Raw genomic sequence first — 20,843 nt, forward strand, 5'->3', positions numbered from 1 at the left:
TATATAAAGGGGACTTATCAGGAAGTTGGAGAGAGACATTTTATCAAGGCCTGTAGGGACTGGAGAAGAGCAACGGTTTTAAACTGAAACTGGGTAGATGAAGCTTGGACGTAAGGAAGAAATGTATTACGATGAGGGTGGTGAGACCCTGGAAAAGGTTGCCCCGAGAACGATGGGCTGCCCCATCACGGGCAGTGTTGAAAGTGAGGTTCGAGGGAACTTTGAGTGACGTGATGTAGTGCCAGCTATCCCTGCCCATGGCAGGGGGGTTGGACTAGATGATCTTTCAAGGTCTCTTCCAAGCACAACCATTCTCTGATTGTATTCTACTATGGTCTGCTGTCAAGGCAGCCCACTGCACTGTGTTCCTCTGTTCCTTTGAGAATGCTATGGTGAGGATGGGTTGTCCTGGCCTCTCCTGGGAAGCTAGTGCCTATGTCTTGTCAATACCACATTCCCCGCTGACTACTCGCATCACAGTGTTGAGCTTTCCAAGGAAAAAGAAGAGGTGTGCACAACAAAGTGGATGACAAAGTAGTCACTGAACTATGTCGGGTAATTCCATTGCGACGCAGAAAGGCAGACAATTTTAGAAACTGGAGGATCACCCGATGCGCAACTAAGCATGCTGACTGCAAGCCTGTGTTGACAATCCGTGCAAAATCATGCCCAACACCCCCCTCCCAGAACCAGCCCTGAGGAACATGTCTCGGCGTGGGCATCATGGGAGAGGATCTGCAGGGGAAAGGATGAGAGAGAAGCGCAGGCTGGGATGCAGCAGAACTTTAATGAGTGGAAAGAGGGAAATGAGGTCGATCCGAGTGGAGGCCTCAGTGCAGGCAGCAGCTTTAGCAGGGGAGGCACCGGCTGCCGCAGTAGCGGCTGCCGAAGCCCGAGAGGCCAAAGCCGCCAGAGGAGATGGGCACTCCCTGAGAGCTGAGGATGCTGCCAACGGCAGCGGAGGTGGAGGATCCCACGGCAGTGTTCTGCGGGAAGGAGCTGAGGATGGGTCCGGGCAGGGTCACCACCACGGGGGAGGGCTGGATGACGACGGTGGAGTCCTGGCACTGCCTGACACAGGGCTCATTGCAGCTGTTGGCCAGCGGGGTGGGGCCGCAGGGCTGGCAGGGCAGGCACGGGTTGTAGCAGGACATGTCTTGGGTCTGGAGGTGCGCCTGAGAGAGAGAGGGCAGGGGGAAGGAGAGGAGGAGGGGTGGTTGAAGAGCAGCCTATCCCCCCAGCACAAGGCCGCCCCTTTCCCTCAGCCCAAAGGAGCTTCACCAAAAGTGAGTAAGCCCAGGGAGGTCTTCACCTAGCGCATAGCTCAGGAGATACCTCAGCCAAGCATCAGCCTCTCTCCATGTCCCACCTTCTGCTCCCTTCCCTCTCCCATGGCCAGCAGCCTCAGGACCCAGCATAGGACAAAGAGGCAGGTATGTGTTGAGAAATCCCCGAGGAGGAGAAGGAGGAGTAGGCTGAGGAGGAGGAAGAACAGAAAGGGCTCCAAACTCACCTTCTTCCCAGGGAGGTGGAGGCAAGAAGAGTGGATGAGAGAGTGAGGAGCAGGGCCCGCTTTTATACTGCTCCTGCACCGCCCCAGGCCCACAGTCACTGCTGTGGTGGGCACTAATTTTCCAACAGACCCACCTCCCAAGCAAAATATGCTACCTAATGGCCCAGGCTGTGGTCTGGTTTCCATCAACACCGTCATTTCATTTCCTCATTTCTGCCATGACCATTAGGCCAGGGACGCTCTTTTGAAGTATTGGGATGAGAGGCCCAAGGATTTCCTGAGCAGCACCATGGGCGTACAGGCAGAAGATGTGCCCGCAAGTGCCGGAGGTGTCTGTGCAGATGGAAGACATGGGTCTGGAGAAATCTGGTGAGGCTGTTTTTGAATGCCTGTGCAGGAAGGTGGGCACGTCTTCCCACCAATGCAGTGCTCTCCTGGGTGCCCAGAGGCTTCTGCGCATGAGGCCATGCTGCATCCTTCCCCCTCCCTGCCTGCCACCTTGCTTGCTGCAGCAGTCCCTGAGCACTGCCTGGCAGTGTGCTGAAAGGCAGGTGGGCTGCGCTACTGGTTTCAAACGCCTGCGCCCAAGGAAAGCTTCTCCTTCTGGGCAGACATTTGCTGGTTTCTTTGGCAAAGGCGTCCCCTCTCGTGGCAGTCTCTGGGGGTCCCCAACCAGTGCAATCAGCAGGCTTGCGGAACTCCCCAAGCCCCTGATTTCTCAGCAAGCCCTGTGGAGTCGTGTTCCTCCCCTCTCAGTACCAGAGGGGTGTGCTGGGGCTCGGGACAGTGCCTTGTTCCTCCCACTCTCCTCACCCCACCATGCGCTTTGTTCACACGCTTTGGACCCTGACCTGCATGACACATAATGGCCTGGCCTGGAGCTGTGTACTCAGGTACAGCCCAGTGCTCAGAGCTCATTTTCCTGGGGCAGTGGATGGAAACAGCCCTGGCCGGAGGGGAATTCAGCTGTGCGTGGGACACGGCCTGCAGACAGCATGCACCCTGGTTTGGCCTCATGCCAAGAGGCTGACACACGGCCGTTCCGAAATTCAGAGTGTGACTCGCCATGAGAAGGAGCTCCATCCCAGGAAGCTGGCTCACTGAAGGCATTCCCTTGGCCTCCTGGGCCGGTGTCCCAGCTGCCTCCGTGTCTGCAGGGCAGGAAGTGCATCGCCTTTGATGTAGTCCGAGAGAGCTGGTTTTGTAAGCCAGGGCACTCGTGAGCACATGCCCTGCCTGAGCATCCCCAGGCATGTGGCACTGCAGGGTCCTGCCAGCCCTCGCTGGTCAGGGAGTTGGGGCTTGCCTCTCCAATGGTGCTGGGTGCTGGGTTGTGCTCCCGGCTGAGGAGGCCTTTGGGGCATGGGACAGAAGGCACGCTGAAGCACTACCGCCAGGAGAAGACGTATCTTCTGAGTCCTGGGCATATCCCGGACAGTGGGGAGGTGTTTCAAACTCTTTCTCTTTCCCTCCACGGCATTCAGGAGAGCTCCTCACCGCAGCCTGGTCTCTTTGGCTAGGAAGGTGAGGACTTTGAGACCTCTTTGGCGCAGCTCTCCAGCAGCTCTGTCGCCCTTTACAGCAGCCCTGCCTTGGAGTGCATCAGCTGGCTTGTACGGGTTGACTTGACTCAGGCAGTCCTGATTTGAAGCCCACCTGCTGCTGAGGCCTCCCCTCCTTCCTTCAACTCTTTCAGAGGGCACAGCGGGCCTGGGTCTTTGTAGGAGGAATATGGAGAGCGAGAAGGCATTGACTCCCCCAACCCCCTCTCTGTCCACTCTTCAGGAAATCAGTTGCCCACGTCAGCAGCGGGCCAGCATTTTCCTCCGTCAATCTTTATTGCTGCCAACTGGCTACTGCTGGAAAAGACAACAAAAATTGTTTCTCCAAATGCATTAGCAACAAAAGGAGAGCTAAGGGGAATCAAGGGGAATCTCCATCCTTTATTGGATGCGGGGACAGAGGAAGGAAGAGGAGAAGGAAAAAGACCTTCTTTGCCTCAGTCTTTAATAGTCAGGAGCAGTTAGGCTTGGCACCTGCTCCCTGAGCTAGAAGACAGGACAGCAGAACGAAGCCCCTGTAATCCCTGGGGAAATGGTTAGTGACCTGCTACACCACTTAGTCACGGACAAGTCTATGGGGCCAGATGGGTACTGAGGAGCTGGCGGAGGTGCTCACCAGGCCACTTTCCATCATCTATCAGCAGTCCTGGCTAACCAGGGCGGTCCCACTTTAGGGTTGATATTAGAAAAGGTTCTTTCTCACCCAGAGGGTGGTGGAGCACTGGAGCGGTGCTGGGGAGGGCTCTGGGAGCAGATCATCCTGAGTGCCTTCACGTGGCACGTACAGGACAACTGGGGATCAGGCCCAGTCAGCATACTGGCCTGACCTCCTTCAGTGATGAGGGGTGACCCGCCTTAGTGATGAGGGAAAGGCTGTGGATGTTGTCTAATTGGACTTTACTAGGGTCTTTGACACTGTTTCCCCTGTAGCAAAAAGTTGTCGGAGCCAAATCCCAAGCTGGCGGCCAGTCACAAGGGTGTGCCCCAGGCCTCAGTATGGGGCCAGTCTGTTTACTGTCTTTATCAAGGATCTGGAGGAGGGGATTGAGGGCACCCTCAGTCAGTCTGCAGACGACACCCAAGTTGGGCGGGGCGTGTTGATCTGCTGGAGGGTAGAAAGTCCTGACAGAGGGCCTGGCCAGGCTGGATCGATGGGCCGAGGCCAGCTGTATGAGGTTCTATGAGGCAATGTGCCGGGTCCTGCATTTGGGTCACAAGAAGCCCATGCAACGCTGCAGGCTGGGGGAAGAATGTCTGGAGAGCTGCCTGGTGGAAAAGGACCTGGGGGTGTTGGTCGATAGGTGGCTGAATATGAGCCGGCAGTGTGCTCAGGTGGCCCAGAAGGCCAAGGGCATCCTGGCTTGCGTCCGAAATAGTGTGGCCAGCAGGACTGGGGAAGTGATCATCCCCTTGTACTTGGCACTGGTGAGGCTGCACCTCGAGTACTGTGTTCAGTTTTGGGCCCCTCACCACAAGAAGGACGTTGAGGTGCTGGAGCGTGGCCAGAGCAGGGCAACAAAGCTGGTGAAGGGTGTAGAGCACAAGTCTTAGGAGGAGCAGCTGAGGGAGCTGGGGTTGTTTAGCCTCAGGAAAAGGAGGCTGAGGGGAGACCTTATTGCTCTCTACAACTACCTGAAAGGAGGTTGCAGCGAGGTGGGGGTTGGTCTCTTCTCCCTAGTAACAAGCTACAGGACGAGAGGAAACGGCCTCACGTTGCGTCAGGGCAGGTTTAGGTTGGATGTTAGGAAGAAGTTCTTCACTGAAAGGGTAGTCAGGCACTGGAACAGGCTGCCCAGGGCAGTGCTTGAGTCCTCCTCCCTGGAGGTATTTCAAAGACGGGCAGATAGAGTGCTAAGGGACAGGGTTTAGAGGTGGACTTGGCAGTGCTAGGTTAACGGTTGGACTCGATGACCTTCAAGGTCTTTTTCAACCGAAACGATTCTATGATTCTGTGTTGCTCTTGATGGTTGTTGCCTGTTGCTCTTCATGCCCCTTGCAAGACTCAATGCAGGCTGAGTTTGGCTTTCCTAACAGCATCCCAACATGCTCAGGAATTATTTCCAAATTCCTCCTTTGCAGCTCGTTCCTCCTTCCACCTCCAGGATGCTGCCTTTTGACATTGCTTCCCCACCTTGAGTCCCACCTTAGGCAAAGGTGATCTGCTGAGACATCTCTTTGTTTTCCTGAGTATCGGGCTGGACCCTTCTTGCTCTTGGACCATGAGGTGCCTAAGGCGCTGCCAGCTTTTCTGAGCTCCTTTGCCCTTCACAGCTGCCTCCATGGCATTCTACCTGCCAGCTGCCTGACTAGGCCGAATTTGGCGTGCCTGAAAGCCAGGGACAGCACTCCGCTACTGGCTTTCCTTCCTGTGTTCACATCATGAACTCCGCTGCTTCTCAGGTGTGACAGCCAAGGCTGCCCTTGATTCCAATGTTCCTAAGCAATTTATCCTTGTTAGTGGCAGCTGTGCATCACCTGTTTTTTGCCCATGACAGAACCTCAGGATCCTTGAGGTTGGAAGGCACCTCTGGAGATCGTCTAGTCCAACCGCCCCTGCTCAAAGCACGGTCAGCCTTTGGAAGGTTCTTAGGGCCAAGTCCTGTCAAGCCCTGAATATCTACAAGGATGGAGAAGCCACAATTTATCTGGGCACCCCCAGCGGGTGCTTGCCCATGCTCACACTAACAATGTGTTTTCTTCTGTTTTCCGGGAATTTCCCCTATTTCAATATGTGCCCGTTTCTCTTGTTCCTTCACTGCATAGGACTCGGAACAGTCTGGCTCTACGTTCTTGACTCCCTCCCATCAGCTCTTTTACCCACTGGTGGGAATCTCACTGGCTTCCCTCCAGTCCTCAGATGCATTCCCTGACTGCTGTGACTTTCAAAGGGACTTGGGAGCGACCTTGTAGTGACACCAACCGACTCCCTCGGGTGCCTCGCAGCAGGTTGCTAGCAGTCATGTCAGTCCAATCGGTTTAAATGCTCCCAGACCCGATCCTCCTCTGCTGCAGGTCTTTCCTGTTCCAGATGTTCCTAGGAAAATGTCAGGAGAGCGATCTCTGACAGCAAACCGTGCCAGAGCAAGACCAAGGCGAAGAAACCTTGGGGTTACCTCCACCTTTGCTGTAAGCCCTGTCCCCAGGGAAGCTGCCTCGTTCAGGGCTGGGGCTGCCTTTGACCAAGGCTTGCTTTTGCTGCTGACCTACGTGGAAGAAGACCTTCTCGTTGCCCTCCACATGCTTTGCCTGATTCAATGCCAGGTGGACCCGTCCAGCAGTTAGACATGACCCTGCCTGGGGTATCCTTGGGCCTCTCATCCCAGCGCGTGAAAGGAGCCTGCATGGCAGACCAAGCATGTCAGCAATGAGGAAATGAAATGGCAGCATTGACGGAAACCAAACCACAGCCTCTGCCATTAGGTAGCATATTTTGCTTGGGAGGTGAGTCTTGGAAAATTAGTGCCCGCGTGCAGTGACTGTGGGCCTGGGGCGGTGCAGGAGCAGTATAAAAGCGGGCCCTTCTCCCCACTCTCTCATCCACTCTTCTCACCTCCATCTCCTTGGGAAGAAGGTGAGTTTGAAGCCCTTTCTCTTCCTCCTCCGCGTTTTCCTTTGGGTTTTCTGAGTGCGTACCAGCCGTTTGTCCTACACCGGGTCATGGGGCTACCTATCATGGGAGAGGGAAGGGCAGAGAAGGTGTGGCATGGAGAGAGGCTGATGCTTGGCTGAAGTGGGCGATGGGCTAGACGAGGACCTTGATGAGCTTGGTCGCACTTGGCAGGGCTGTTTTGGGCTGAGGGGAAGGTGAAGCCCATGAACCTCCCTAAAATGCCTCTAGCTCTTGTCTCCAGCTCATGGTTTTTCTCCCTCGCGGTGGGGTGACAGGCTGCTCCTCACCCATCGCCCCTGCTCTGCTTTCCCCTGCCCTCTCTCCCAGGTGCACCTCCAGCCCCGAGACATGTCCTGCTACAACCCGTGCCTGCCCTGCCAGCCCTGCGGCCCCACCCCGCTGGCCAACAGCTGCAATGAGCCCTGTGTCAGGCAGTGCCAGGACTCCACCGTTGTCATTGAGCCCTCCCCCGTGGTGGTGACCCTGCCCGGACCCATCCTCAGCTCCTTCCCGCAGAGCACTGCCGTGGGATCCTCCACCTCCGCTGCCGTTGGCAGCATCCTCAGCTCTCAAGGAGTGCCCATCTCCTCCGGGGGCTTTGGCCTCTCGGGCTTCGGCAGCCGCTACAGTGGCAGGAGTTGCCTCCCCTGCTAAAGCTGCTGGCGATGGCCCTGGGGAAGGCCCCCAGGGACCCACAAGATGGTACCGGACTGGGGACAGAGCATCGACTTGCTTTCTGAGGAACTGAGCAACGCGTATACGCCTTGCAAAAGGATGGGGCCATCCTGGGAGCTCCGAAAGCACGGCCCATGCCTGCCTTTCCCCTCTTCCGCTCTCTCTTTTCCCTCCCGTGTCCTTGTTCTGTTGCGTCTCCATGGGCTGTGAGCCCCGTAAAGTCAGCCTAGGGCAGAACTGCAGGCCCTGCTCTGTCTCTGGGGCAGGCAGATGGAGACCTGGTGGGATCTCTGCCACAGCCATGGGGTGCCGATTCATCTATGCCCCTGGTGCTCCCTGCACGGGGACCTGCACCCGTCTTGACCTCATTTCCCTCTTGCCTCATTAAAGTTCTGCTGCATGCCAGCCCATGCCTTTGTCTCATCCTTTTCCCTGCAGACACTTTGCCAAGATGCCCAGGAAGAGAGATGTTGCTCAGGGGTGGTTCTGGGAGGAGCTGGCTGGAGATGGTTCTGCCGTGATTGTTAACACAGGCTTGCTTTGAATATGCTTAGCCATGCTTCGTGTGACCATCTGCTTTCTGAACTTCTGTGCGTCTCTGGGGCTGGACAGAGTGACCCGAGGCAGTTGAATGACCATAGCTACTGCAGAGATGATTTTAGGTCTCCCACCAAAGCATTCTCTTCTCCATGCTCAGCGAGCCCTCAGCCTCTCCTCCCCAACCAAGTGCTCCAGCCCCCTCACCATCCAGCCCACCCTCCGCTGAACTCGCCCCATTCAGTCAAGGTCTTTCTTGCATTAGAGCCCCAAACGCGGAAGAGTGTTCTAGATGCCGTCAGGTGAGTGCTGAGCAGAGGGCGCTCATCACTCCCCTCGATCTCCTGTCTACACGCCTGCTCATATAGCCCAGGATGTTGATGACAGTCCTTGGTGTGCGGGAAGAGTGCTGGGCGTCGCACCTGTTTTGATGGGGTTGCCGCAAAAGCACCTTTCCTGGCCCTGCTTGTGAGGGACTGAAGGATTTGTGGGGAGACAGGGCTGGTGACTGCCAAGGCAGCTTCTGGTCAGGGCTCTGGGTGGAGAAGGATCATCTTGCCCGGCTGTGTCCTGCAGCAGTTCAGCTGCTCCCCTTTGCCGGCGGCAAGTCTCTCCGCAGCCTTTGCTGCTGGTCTGCGCACTGCTTTGGAGAGCTCTTGGACAGCCCTTTGAGACACTCAGCCCATACCCGCTGCCTCTCTTCCTGGCGCGGGTCTCTCCCTGCTCCCCTCTCTGCAGAAACATTCCCAGGAAAGCCTGGGCACAGAGAGGGAAGGAGCAGGGCAAGGAGGGCATGCACTGCCCGTGGGCCTGTGTGGTGTGCTGCCCTTGACTAGTACTAAGCACCCCGCAGCAGCTCTCTTGATCCGTTGTCCCATTCGGATGGGGGGAGAATTGGAAGAGCAAGAAAGCGAAATACCCTTGGGTTGAGCTCAGGCCAGTCTAAGAGGGGAAGGGGAAAGAAGGGAGAAAACCAAGTGGTGCAAAGGCAATCACCCACCACCTAGCAGCAGCAGACTCACGCCCATGCATTCTCCCCAGAGCTGCTCCTTTGCAAAGACTGCGCAACATTTTATTGCTGAGCGTGATGTTATGTGGCATGGAATAGCCTTGTGGTCAATTCAGGTCAGCCGTCCTGGTTGTGTCCCCTCCCAGGTGCTTGCTCCACCCCTGCAGGGGCGTGCAGAGTGAGAAAGAGAGACGGCCTTGATGGTGAGCAAGCACTGCGCAGCACTAGCTAAAGCTTTGGTGTGTTGTCTGCCCTGTTTCTGCCCACATTTGAAGCACAGCACCATATGGGCTGCGCTGAAGAAAATCACCTCCATCCCAGCCAGAGCCAGTACAGCCTGGTTCCCTCGTTCCCTCTCCTGTTGTCCTCTGGGGCCATTTTCTGCTTGAGCCTCCTCCCCCAGCCCAGTGGCAGCCAGGGCAAGAGGAATTGCGGCCCCTCCTCTCCACTCTCTTCCTCGTCCCAGGAGCTTTTGGGGCTGCTGCCCTCCCAGAGCCTTCCACAGCCCAGGCTCCTCAACCGAGGTCAGCAGTGGGCCCACGCCACTTCCACAGCATGTGTACTGAGGCCAACAGTGCCTCTGCCACGTTGGGGCAGAGGCTCCAGCAAAGCTGGGCCTGATGGGCAGGGGCTCTGCGGGAGTCATGGAAGCCTTCCTCACCTGCAAGTGACAGTGCCTCAAGGGCACTGTGGCTGCATCCCAAGAATTACAGTCAACGTCTCAAGGTCCAAGTGGAAACCAGTGCAACTGGTGCCCTTCAGGGGTCCGTCCTGGGACCAATACTGTTTCCTGCCTTCATCAATGACATGGATAGTGCGATTGAGTGCGCCCTCATCAAGTTTGTGCATGACACCAGGGTGAGGGGCGCAACTGGTACGCCTGAGGGAAGGGACGCTGTCCAGAGGGATCTTGACAGGCTTGAGGAATGGTCCGATGTGAAATTCAGGAACTTGGACAAGGCCAAGTCCACGGTCCTGCACCTGCACTGGGGCAATCCTCCATATCAGTACAGACTGGAGGATAAACGGCTGAGAGCAGCCCTGCTCTGAGACCTTATTGCAGCCTTTCAGTATATAAAGGGGACTTATCAGGAAGTTGGAGAGAGACATTTTATCAAGAAGCCTGTAGGGACAGGAGAAGAGCAACGGTTTTAAACTGAAGCTGGGTAGATGAAGCTTGGACGTAAGGAAGAAATGTATTACGATGAGGGTGGTGAGACCCTGGAAAAGGTTGCCCCGAGAACGATGGGCTGCCCCATCACGGGCAGTGTTGAAAGTGAGGTTCGAGGGAACTTTGAGTGACGTGATGTAGTGCCAGCTATCCCTGCCCATGGCAGGGGAGTTGGAACTAGATGATCTTTCAAGGTCTCTTCCAAGCACAACCATTCTCTGATTGTATTCTACTATGGTCTGCTGTCAAGGCAGCCCACTGCACTGTGTTCCTCTGTTCCTTTGAGAATGCTATGGTGAGGATGGGTTGTCCTGGCCTCTCCTGGGAAGCTAGTGCCTATGTCTTGTCAATACCACATTCCCTGCTGACTACTCGCATCACAGTGTTGAGCTTTCCAAGGAAAAAGAAGAGGTGTGCACAACAAAGTGGATGACAAAGTAGTCACTGAACTATGTCGGGTAATTCCATTGCGACGCAGAAAGGCAGACAATTTTAGAAACTGGAGGATCACCCGATGCGCAACTAAGCATGCTGACTGCAAGCCTGTGTTGATAATCCGTGCAAAATCATGCCCAACACCCCCTCCCAGGACCAGCCCTGAGGAACATGTCTCGGCGTGGGCATCATGGGGAGAGGATCTGCAGGGGAAAGGATGAGAGAGAAGCGCAGGCTGGGATGCAGCAGAACTTTAATGAGTGGAAAGAGGGAAATGAGGTCGATCCGAGTGGAGGCCTCAGTGCAGGCAGCAGCTTTAGCAGGGGAGGCACCGGCTGCCGCAGTAGCGGCTGCCGAAGCCCGAGAGGCCAAAGCCGCCAGAGGAGATGGGCACTCCCTGAGAGCTGAGGATGCTGCCAACGGCAGCGGAGGTGGAGGATCCCACGGCAGTGCTCTGTGGGAAGGAGCTGAGGATGGGTCCGGGCAGGGTCACCACCACGGGGGAGGGCTGGATGACGACGGTGGAGTCCTGGCACTGCCTGACACAGGGCTCATTGCAGCTGTTGGCCAGCGGGGTGGGGCCGCAGGGCTGGCAGGGCAGGCACGGGTTGTAGCAGGACATGTCTTGGGTCTGGAGGTGCGCCTGAGAGAGAGAGGGCAGGGGGAAGGAGAGGAGGAGGGGTGGTTGAAGAGCAGCCTATCCCCCCAGCACAAGGCCGCCCCTTTCCCTCAGCCCAAAGGAGCTTCACCAAAAGTGACTAAGCTCAGGGAGGTCTTCACCTAGCGCATAGCTCAGGAGATACCTCAGCCAAGCATCAGCCTCTCTCCATGTCCCACCTTCTGCTCCCTTCCCTCTCCCATGGCCAGCAGCCTCAGGACCCAGCATAGGACATAGAGGCAGGTATGTGTTGAGAAATCCCCGAGGAGGAGAAGGAGGAGCAGGCTGAGGAGGAGGAAGAACAGAAAGGGCTCCAAACTCACCTTCTTCCCAGGGAGGTGGAGGCAAGAAGAGTGGATGAGAGAGTGAGGAGCAGGGCCCGCTTTTATACTGCTCCTGCACCGCCCCAGGCCCACAGTCACTGCACGCGGGCACTAATTTTCCAACAGACTCACCTCCCAAGCAAAATATGCTACCTAATGGCACAGATTGTGGTCTGGTTTCCATCAACACCGTCATTTCATTTCCTCATTTCTGCCATGAGCATTAGGCCAGGGACGCTCTTTTGAAGTATTGGGATGAGAGGCCCAAGGATTTCCTGAGCAGCATCATGGGCGTACAGGCAGAAGATGTGCCCGCAAGTGCCGGAGGTGTCTGTGCAGATGGAAGACATGGGTCTGGAGAAATCTGGTGAGGCTGTTTTTGAATGCCTGTGCAGGAAGGTGGGCACGTCTTCCCACCAATGCAGTGCTCTCCTGGGTGCCCAGAGGCTTCTGCGCATGAGGCCATGCTGCATCCTTCCCCCTCCCTGCCTGCCGCCTTGCTTGCTGCAGCAGTCCCTGAGCACTGCCTGGCAGTGTCCTGAAAGGCAGGTGGGCTGCGCTACTGGTTTCAAACGCCTGCGCCCAAGGAAAGCTTCTCCTTCTGGGCAGACATTTGCTGGTTTCTTTGGCAAAGGCGTCCCCTCTCGTGGCAGTCTCTGGGGGTCCCCAACCAGTGCAATCAGCAGGCTTGCGGAAGGAGAACATTGCCCTCCCCAAGCCCCTGATTTCTCAGCAAGCCCTGTGGAGTCGTGTTCCTCCCCTTTCAGTACCAGAGGGGTGTGCTGGGGCTCGGGACAGTGCCTTGTTCCTCCCACTCTCCTCACCCCACCATGCGCTTTGTTCACACGCATTGGACCCTGACCTGCATGACACAGTCTGGCCAGGCTGGATCGATGGGCCGAGGCCAGCTGTATGAGGTTCTATGAGGCAATGTGCCGGGTCCTGCATTTGGGTCACAAGAAGCCCATGCAACGCTGCAGGCTGGGGGAAGAATGTCTGGAGAGCTGCCTGGTGGAAAAGGACCTGGGGGTGTTGGTCGATAGGTGGCTGAATATGAGCCGGCAGTGTGCTCAGGTGGCCCAGAAGGCCAAGGGCATCCTGGCTTGCGTCCGAAATAGTGTGGCCAGCAGGACTGGGGAAGTGATCATCCCCTTGTACTTGGCACTGGTGAGGCTGCACCTCGAGTACTGTGTTCAGTTTTGGGCCCCTCACCACAAGAAGGACGTTGAGGTGCTGGAGCGTGGCCAGAGCAGGGCAACAAAGCTGGTGAAGGGTGTAGAGCACAAGTCTTAGGAGGAGCAGCTGAGGGAGCTGGGGTTGTTTAGCCTGGAGAAAAGGAGGCTGAGGGGTGACCTTATTGCTCTCTACAACTACCTGAAAGGAGGTTGCAGCGAGGTGGGGGTTGGTCTCTTCTCCCTAGTAACAAGCTACAGGACGAGAGGAAACGGCCTCACGTTGCGTCAGGGCAGGTTTAGGTTGGATGTTAGGAAGAAGTTCTTCACTGAAAGGGTAGTCAGGCACTGGAACAGGCTGCCCAGGGCAGTGCTTGAGTCCTCCTCCCTGGAGGTATTTCAAAGACGGGCAGATAGAGTGCTAAGGGACAGGGTTTAGAGGTGGACTTGGCAGTGCTAGGTTAACGGTTGGACTCGATGACCTTCAAGGTCTTTTTCAACCGAAACGATTCTATGATTCTGTGTTGCTCTTGATGGTTGTTGCCTGTTGCTCTTCATGCCCCTTGCAAGACTCAATGCAGGCTGAGTTTGGCTTTCCTAACAGCATCCCAACATGCCTAGGAATTATTTCCAAATTCCTCCTTTGCAGCTCGTTCCTCCTTCCACCTCCAGGATGCTGCCTTTTGACATTGCTTCCCCACCTTGAGTCCCACCTTAGGCAAAGGTGATCTGCTGAGACATCTCTTTGTTTTCCTGAGTATCGGGCTGGACCCTTCTTGCTCTTGGACCATGAGGTGCCTAAGGCGCTGCCAGCTTTTCTGAGCTCCTTTGCCCTTCACAGCTGCCTCCATGGCATTCTACCTGCCAGCTGCCTGACTAGGCCGAATTTGGCGTGCCTGAAAGCCAGGGACAGCACTCCGCTACTGGCTTTCCTTCCTGTGTTCACATCATGAACTCCGCTGCTTCTCAGGTGTGACAGCCAAGGCTGCCCTTGATTCCAATGTTCCTAAGCAATTTATCCTTGTTAGTGGCAGCTGTGCATCACCTGTTTTTTGCCCATGACAGAACCTCAGGATCCTTGAGGTTGGAAGGCACCTCTGGAGATCGTCTAGTCCAACCGCCCCTGGCTCAAAGCACGGTCAGCCTTTGGAAGGTTCTTAGGGCCAAGTCCTGTCAAGCCCTGAATATCTACAAGGATGGAGAAGCCACAATTTATCTGGGCACCCCCAGCGGGTGCTTGCCCATGCTCACACTAACAATGTGTTTTCTTCTGTTTTCCGGGAATTTCCCCTATTTCAATATGTGCCCGTTACCTCTTGTTCCTTCACTGCATAGGACTCGGAATAGTCTGGCTCTACGTTCTTGACTCCCTCCCATCAGCTCTTTTACCCACTGGTGGGAATCTCACTGGCTTCCCTCCAGTCCTCAGATGCATTCCCTGACTGCTGTGACTTTCAAAGGGACTTGGGAGCGACCTTAGTGACACCAACCGACTCCCTCGGGTGCCTCGCAGCAGGTTGCTAGCAGTCATGTCAGTCCAATCGGTTTAAATGCTCCCAGACCCGATCCTCCTCTGCTGCAGGTCTTTCCTGTTCCAGATGTTCCTAGGAAAATGTCAGGAGAGCGATCTCTGACAGCAAACCGTGCCAGAGCAAGACCAAGGCGAAGAAACCTTGGGGTTACCTCCACCTTTGCTGTAAGCTCCTGTGCCCAGGGAAGCTGCCTTGTTCAGGGCTGGGGCTGCCTTTGACCAAGGCTTGCTTTTGCTGCTGACCTACGTGGAAGAAGACCTTCTCGTTGCCCTCCACATGCTTTGCCTGATTCAATGCCAGGTGGACCCGTCCAGCAGTTAGACATGACCCTGCCTGGGGTATCCTTGGGCCTCTCATCCCAGCGCGTGAAAGGAGCCTGCATGGCAGACCAAGCATGTCAGCAATGAGGAAATGAAATGGCAGCATTGACGGAAACCAAACCACAGCCTCTGCCATTAGGTAGCATATTTTGCTTGGGAGGTGAGTCTGTTGGAAAATTAGTGCCCGCGTGCAGTGACTGTGGGCCTGGGGCGGTGCAGGAGCAGTATAAAAGCGGGCCCTTCTCCCCACTCTCTCATCCACTGTTCTCACCTCCATCTCCTTGGGAAGAAGGTGAGTTTGAAGCCCTTTCTCTTCCTCCTCTGCGTTTTCCTTTGGGTTTTCTGAGTGCGTATCTGCCGTTTGTCCTACACCGGGTCATGGGGCTACCTATCATGGGAGAGGGAAGGGCAGAGAAGGTGTGGCATGGAGAGAGGCTGATGCTTGGCTGAAGTGGGCGATGGGCTAGACGGGGACCTCGAAGTGTGAGCTTGAATGCTCTTGGCAGGGCTGTTTTGGGCTGAGGGGAAGGTGAAGCCCGTGAGCCTCCTTTCAAAATGCCTCTAGCTCTTGTCTCCAGCTCATGGTTTTTCTCCCTCAGCGGTGGGGTGACAGGCTGCTCCTCACCCATCGCCCCTGTTCTGCTTCCCCCTGCCCTCTCTCCCAGGTGCACCTCCAGCCCCGAGACATGTCCTGCTACAACCCGTGCCTGCCCTGCCAGCCCTGCGGCCCCACCCCGCTGGCCAACAGCTGCAATGAGCCCTGTGTCAGGCAATGCCAGGACTCCACCCGTTGTCATCCAGCCCTCCCCCGTGGTGGTGACCCTTCTCTGCCCGGACCCATCCTCAGCTCCTTCCCACAGAGCACTGCCGTGGGATCCTTCCACCTCTGCTGCGTTTCCTCCACCTCCGCTGCCGTTGGCAGCATCCTCAGCTCTCAGGGAGTGCCCATCTCCTCTGGCGGCCTTTGGCCTCTGACCGGGCTTCGGCAGCCGCTACTGCGGCAGCCGGTGCCTCCCCTGCTAAAGCTGCTGCCTGGCACTGGAAGGCCTCCACTCGGATCGACCTCATTTCCCTCCTGCCACTCATTAAAGTTCTGCTGCATCCCAGCCTGCGCTTCTCTCTCATCCTTTCCCCTGCAGATCCTCTCCCATGATGCCCACGCCAGAGACATGTTCCTCAGGGCTGGTCCTGGGGAGGGGGGTGTTGGGCATGAGTTTGCACGGATTATCAACAGAGCATCGGCTTGCAGTCAGCATGCTTAGTTGCGCATCGGGTGATCCTCCAGTTTCTAAAGGATTGTCTGCCTTTCTGCGTCGCAATGGAATTACCCGACATAGTTCAGTGACTACTTTGTCATCCACTTTGTTGTGCACACCTCTTCTTTTTCCTTGGAAAGCTCAACACTGTGATGCGAGTAGTCAGCAGGGAATGTGGTATTGACAAGACATAGGCACTAGCTTCCCAGGAGAGGCCAGGACAACCCATCCTCACCATAGCGTTCTCAAAGGAACAGAGGAACACAGTGCAGTGGGCTGCCTTGACAGCAGACCATAGTAGAATACAATCAGAGAATGGTTGTGCTTGGAAGAGACCTTGAAAGATCATCTAGTCCAACCCCCCTGCCATGGGCAGGGATAGCTAACACTACATCACGTCACTCAAAGTTCCCTCGAACCTCACTTTCAACACTGCCCGTGATGGGGCAGCCCATCGTTCTCGGGGCAACCTTTTCCAGGGTCTCACCACCCTCATCGTAATACATTTCTTCCTTACGTCCAAGCTTCATCTACCCAGCTTCAGTTTAAAACCGTTGCTCTTCTCCTGTCCCTACAGGCCTTGATAAAATGTCTCTCTCCAACTTCCTGATAAGTCCCCTTTATATACTGAAAGGCTGCAATAAGGTCTCAGAGCAGGGCTGCTCTCAGCCGTTTATCCTCCAGTCTGTGCTGATATGGAGGATTGCCCCAACGCAGGTGCAGGACCTTGCACTTGGCCTTGTCCAAGTTCCTGAATTTCACATCGGACCATTCCTCAAGCCTGTCAAGATCCCTCTGGACAGCGTCCCTTCCCTCAGGCGTACCAGTTGCGCCCCTCACCCTGGTGTCATGCACAAACTTGATGAGGGCGCACTCAATCGCACTATCCATGTCATTGATGAAGGCAGGAAACAGTATTGGTCCCAGGACGGACCCCTGAAGGGCACCAGTTGCACTGGTTTCCACTTGGACCTTGAGACGTTGACTGTAACTCTTGGGATGCAGCCAAAGTGCCCTTGAGGCACTGTCACTTGCAGGTGAGGAAGGCTTCCATGACTCCCGCAGAGCCCCTGCCCATCAGGCCCAGCTTTGCTGAGCCTCTGCCCCAACGTGCCCATTTGGCCTCGGTACACATGCTGTGGAAGTGGCGTGGGCCCACTGCTGACCTCGGTTGAGGAGCCTGGGCTGTGGAAGGCTCTGGGAGGGCAGCAGCCCCAAAAGCTCCTGGGACGAGGAAGAGAGTGGAGAGGAGGGGCCGCAATTCCTCTTGCCCTGGCTGCCACTGGGCTGGGGGGAGGAGGCTCAAGCAGAAAATGGCCCCAGAGGACAACAGGAGAGGGAACGAGGGAACCAGGCTGTACTGGCTCTGGCTGGGATGGAGGTGATTTTCTTCAGCGCAGCCCATATGGTGCTGTGCTTCAAATGTGGGCAGAAACAGTGCAGACAACACACCAAAGCTTTAGCTAGTGCTGCGCAGTGCTTGCTCACCATCAAGGCCATCTCTCTTTCTCACTCTGCACGCCCCTGCAGGGGTGGAGCAAGCACTTGGGAGGGGACACAACCAGGACGGCTGACCTGAATTGACCACAAGGCTATTCCATGCCACATAACATCACGCTCAGCAATAAAATGTTGCGCAGTCTTTGCAAAGGAGCAGCTCTGGGGAGAATGCATGGGCGTGAGTCTGCTGCTGCTAGGTGGTGGGTGATTGCCTTTGCACCACTTGGTTTTCTCCCTTCTTTCCCCTTCCCCTCTTAGACTGGCCTGAGCTCAACCCAAGGGTATTTCGCTTTCTTGCTCTTCCAATTCTCCCCCCATCTGAATGGGACAACGCATCGAGAGAGCTGCTGCGGGGTGCTTAGTACTAGTCAGGGGCAGCACACCACACAGGCCCACGGGCAGTGCATGCCCTCCTTGCCCTGCTCCTTCCCTCTCTGTGCCCAGGCTTTCCTGGGAATGTTTCTGCAGAGAGGGGAGCAGGGAGAGACCCGCGCCAGGAAGAGAGGCAGCGGGTGTGGGCTGAGTGTCTCAAAGGGCTGTCCAAGAGCTCTCCAAAGCAGTGCGCAGACCAGCAGCAAAGGCTGCGGAGAGACTTGCCGCCGGCAAAGGGGAGCAGCTGAACTGCTGCAGGACACAATTGGGCAAGATGATACTTCTCCACCCAGAGCCCTGACCAGAAGCTGCCTTGGCAGTCACCAGCCCTGTCTCCCCACAAATCCTTCAGTCCCTCACAAGCAGGGCCAGGAAAGGTGCTTTTGCGGCAACCCCATCAAAACAGGTGCGACTCCCAGCACTCTTCCCGCACACCAAGGACTGTCATCAACATCCTGGGCTATATGAGCAGGCGTGTAGACAGGAGATCGAGGGGAGTGATGAGCGCCCTCTGCTCAGCACTCACCTGACGGCATCTAGAACACTCTTCCGCGTTTGGGGCTCTAATGCAAGAAAAGACCTTGACTGAATGGGGCGAGTTCAGCGGAGGGTGGGCTGGATGGTGAGGGCTGGAGCACTTGGTTGGGGAGGAGAGGCTGAGGAGCTCGCTGAGCATGGAGAAGAGAATGCTTTGGTGGGAGACCTAAAATCATCTCTGCAGTAGCTATGGTCATTCAACTGCCTCGGGTCACTCTGTCCAGCCCCAGAGACGCACAGAAGTTCAGAAAGCAGATGGTCACACGAAGCATGGCTAAGCATATTCAAAGCAAGCCTGTGTTAACAATCATGGCAGAAACATCTCCAACGACCTCCTCCCAGAACCACCCCTGAGCAACATCTCTCTTCCTGGGCATCTTGGCAAAGTGTCTGCAGGGAAAAGGATGAGACAAAGGCATGGGCTGGCATGCAGCAGAACTTTAATGAGGCAAGAGGGAAATGAGGTCAAGACGGGTGCAGGTCCCCGTGCAGGGAGCACCAGGGGCATAGATGAATCTGCACCCCACGGCTGTGGCAGAGATCCCACCAGGTCTCCATCTGCCAGCGCCAGAGACAGAGCAGGGCCTGCAGTTCTGCCCTAGGCTGGCTTTACGGGGCTCACAGCCCATGGGAGCGCAACAGAACAAGGACACGGGAGGGAAAAGAGAGAGCGGAAGAGGGGAAAGGCAGGCATGGGCCGTGCTTTCGGAGCTCCCAGGATGGCCCCATCCTTTTGCAAGGGGTACTGGCGTTGCTCAGTTCCTCAGAAAACAAGTCGATGCTCTGTCCCCACTCCCGGTACCATCTTGTGGGTCCCTGGGGGCCTTCCCCAGGGCCATCGCCAGCAGCTTTAGCAGGGGAGGCAACTCCTGCCGCTGTAGCGGCTGCCGAAGCCCGAGAGGCCAAAGCCCCCGGAGGAGATGGGCACTCCCTGAGAGCTGAGGATGCTGCCAACGGCAGCAGAGGTGGAGGATCCCACGGCAGTGTTCTGCGGGAAAGAGCTGAGGATGGGTCCGGGCAGGGTCACCACCTCGGGGCGGGTCTGGATGACGACGGTGGAGTCCTGGCACTGCCTGACACAGGGCTCATTGCAGCTGTTGGCCAGCGGGGTGGGGCCGCAGGGCTGGCAGGGCAGGCACGGGTTGTAGCAGGACATGTCTCGGGGCTGGAGGTGCACCTGGGAGAGAGGGCAGGGGGAAGCAGAGCAGGGGCGATGGGTGAGGAGCAGCCTGTCACCCCACCGCGAGGGAAAAAAACCATGAGCTGGAGACAAGAGCTAGAGGCATTTTGGGGAGGCTCACGGGCTTCACCTTCCCCTCAGCCCAAAACAGCCCTGCCAAGAGCATTCAAGCTCATCGAGGTCCCCGTCTAGCCCATCGCCCGCTTCAGCCAAGCATCAGCCTCTCTCCATGCCACACCTTCTCTGCCCTTCCCTCTCCCATGATAGGTAGCCCCATGACCCGGTGTAGGACAAACGGCTGGTACGCACTGAGAAAACCCAAAGGAAAACGCGGAGGAGGAAGAGAAAGGGCTTCAAACTCACCTTCTACCCAAGGCGATGGAGGTGAGAAGAGTGGATGAGAGAGTGGGGAGAAGGGCCCCCTTTTATACTGCTCCTGCACCGCCCCAGGCCCACAGTCACTGCACGCGGGCACTAATTTTCCAAGACTCCCCTCCCAAGCAAAATATGCTACCTAATGGCACAGGCTGTGGTTTGGTTTCCGTCAATGCTGCCATTTCATTTCCTCATTGCTGACATGCTTGGTCTGCCATGCAGGCTCCTTTCATGTGCTGGGATGAGAGGCCCAGGGATACCCCGGGCAGGGTCGTGTCAGTGAGGGCACAAGATGCCTCCTAACTGTGGAGGGGTCCACCTGGCATTGAATCATAGAATCTTAGAATGGTAGAATACCAGGTTGGAAGGAACCTCAAGGATCATCTAGTCCAGCCTTTCTAGGCAAGAATTTGCACGGTCTAGACGGGATGGCCCAGCACCATGTCCAGCTGAGTCTTAAACGTGCTCAGCGTGGCGGAGTCAACCACTTCCCTGGGGAGATTATTCCAATGGTTGACTGTTCTCGTTGTGAAAAATTTTCCTCTCGTGTCCAGTCGGAATCTCCCTGGGAGTAACTTGTACCCAGTACCCCTTGTCCTCACCATGGGACTCCTTGTAAAAGGGAGTCTCCGTCTTCTTTTTAGCTCCCCTTTAAGTACTGGTACATGGTGATGAGATCACCTCTAAGCCTCCTTTTCTCCAGGCTGAACAAGCCCACTTCTCTCAGCCTATCCTCATATGGCAGGCTTCCCAGACCCTTGACCATCTTGGTGGCCCTTCTCTGGACCCCCTCCATATGTCCACATCTTTTTTGTATAACGGGGACCAGAACTGCACACAGTATTCCAGCTGTGGCCTGACAAGCGCCGAGCAGAGTGGGATAATGACTTCTTTCATCTCGCCTGGTGATGCCCTTTTTGATGCAACCCACCATCCTACTGGCCTTCTTGGCTGCAGCAGCACACTGTTCACTCCAATTGAGCTTCCTGTCCACCAGGACCCCCAGGTCCCTTTCCGCGGAGCTGCTCTCTAGCCACGGAGATCCCAGTCTGTGCTGCACTCCTGGATTATGTTTTCCCAGGTGCAAGACCTTACACTTGGCCTTG

The 20,843-nt window shown here is 56.2% G+C and overlaps 3 protein-coding genes across 3 annotated transcripts; 1 reads left to right on the plus strand and 2 right to left on the minus strand.

The window, feature by feature from the left end:
• Nucleotides 1–848: 848 nt before the first annotated feature.
• On the minus strand, nt 849–1,154 carry LOC148054309 (feather keratin Cos1-2-like). The gene has a single exon (XM_087770339.1). The coding sequence runs from the start codon at nt 1,152–1,154 to the stop codon at nt 849–851; it is 306 nt and encodes a 101-aa protein (XP_087626465.1).
• A 5,879-nt stretch (nt 1,155–7,033) lies between these two features.
• On the plus strand, nt 7,034–7,339 carry LOC148054310 (feather beta keratin-like). Its single transcript, XM_087770451.1, has one exon. It carries the CDS (start codon nt 7,034–7,036, stop codon nt 7,337–7,339), a length of 306 nt encoding a protein of 101 aa, XP_087626577.1.
• A 3,489-nt stretch (nt 7,340–10,828) lies between these two features.
• Nucleotides 10,829–11,134, minus strand: LOC148054311 (feather keratin Cos1-2-like). The gene has a single exon (XM_087770390.1). It carries the CDS (start codon nt 11,132–11,134, stop codon nt 10,829–10,831), a length of 306 nt encoding a protein of 101 aa, XP_087626516.1.
• Between the last annotated feature and the right edge of the window lie 9,709 nt (nt 11,135–20,843).

The sequence above is a fragment of the Nipponia nippon genome, unplaced genomic scaffold (assembly GCF_047370975.1).
Source record: "Nipponia nippon isolate SJK-2023a ecotype South Korea unplaced genomic scaffold, ASM4737097v1 scaffold_32, whole genome shotgun sequence".
NCBI classification, from domain to species: domain Eukaryota; kingdom Metazoa; phylum Chordata; class Aves; order Pelecaniformes; family Threskiornithidae; genus Nipponia; species Nipponia nippon.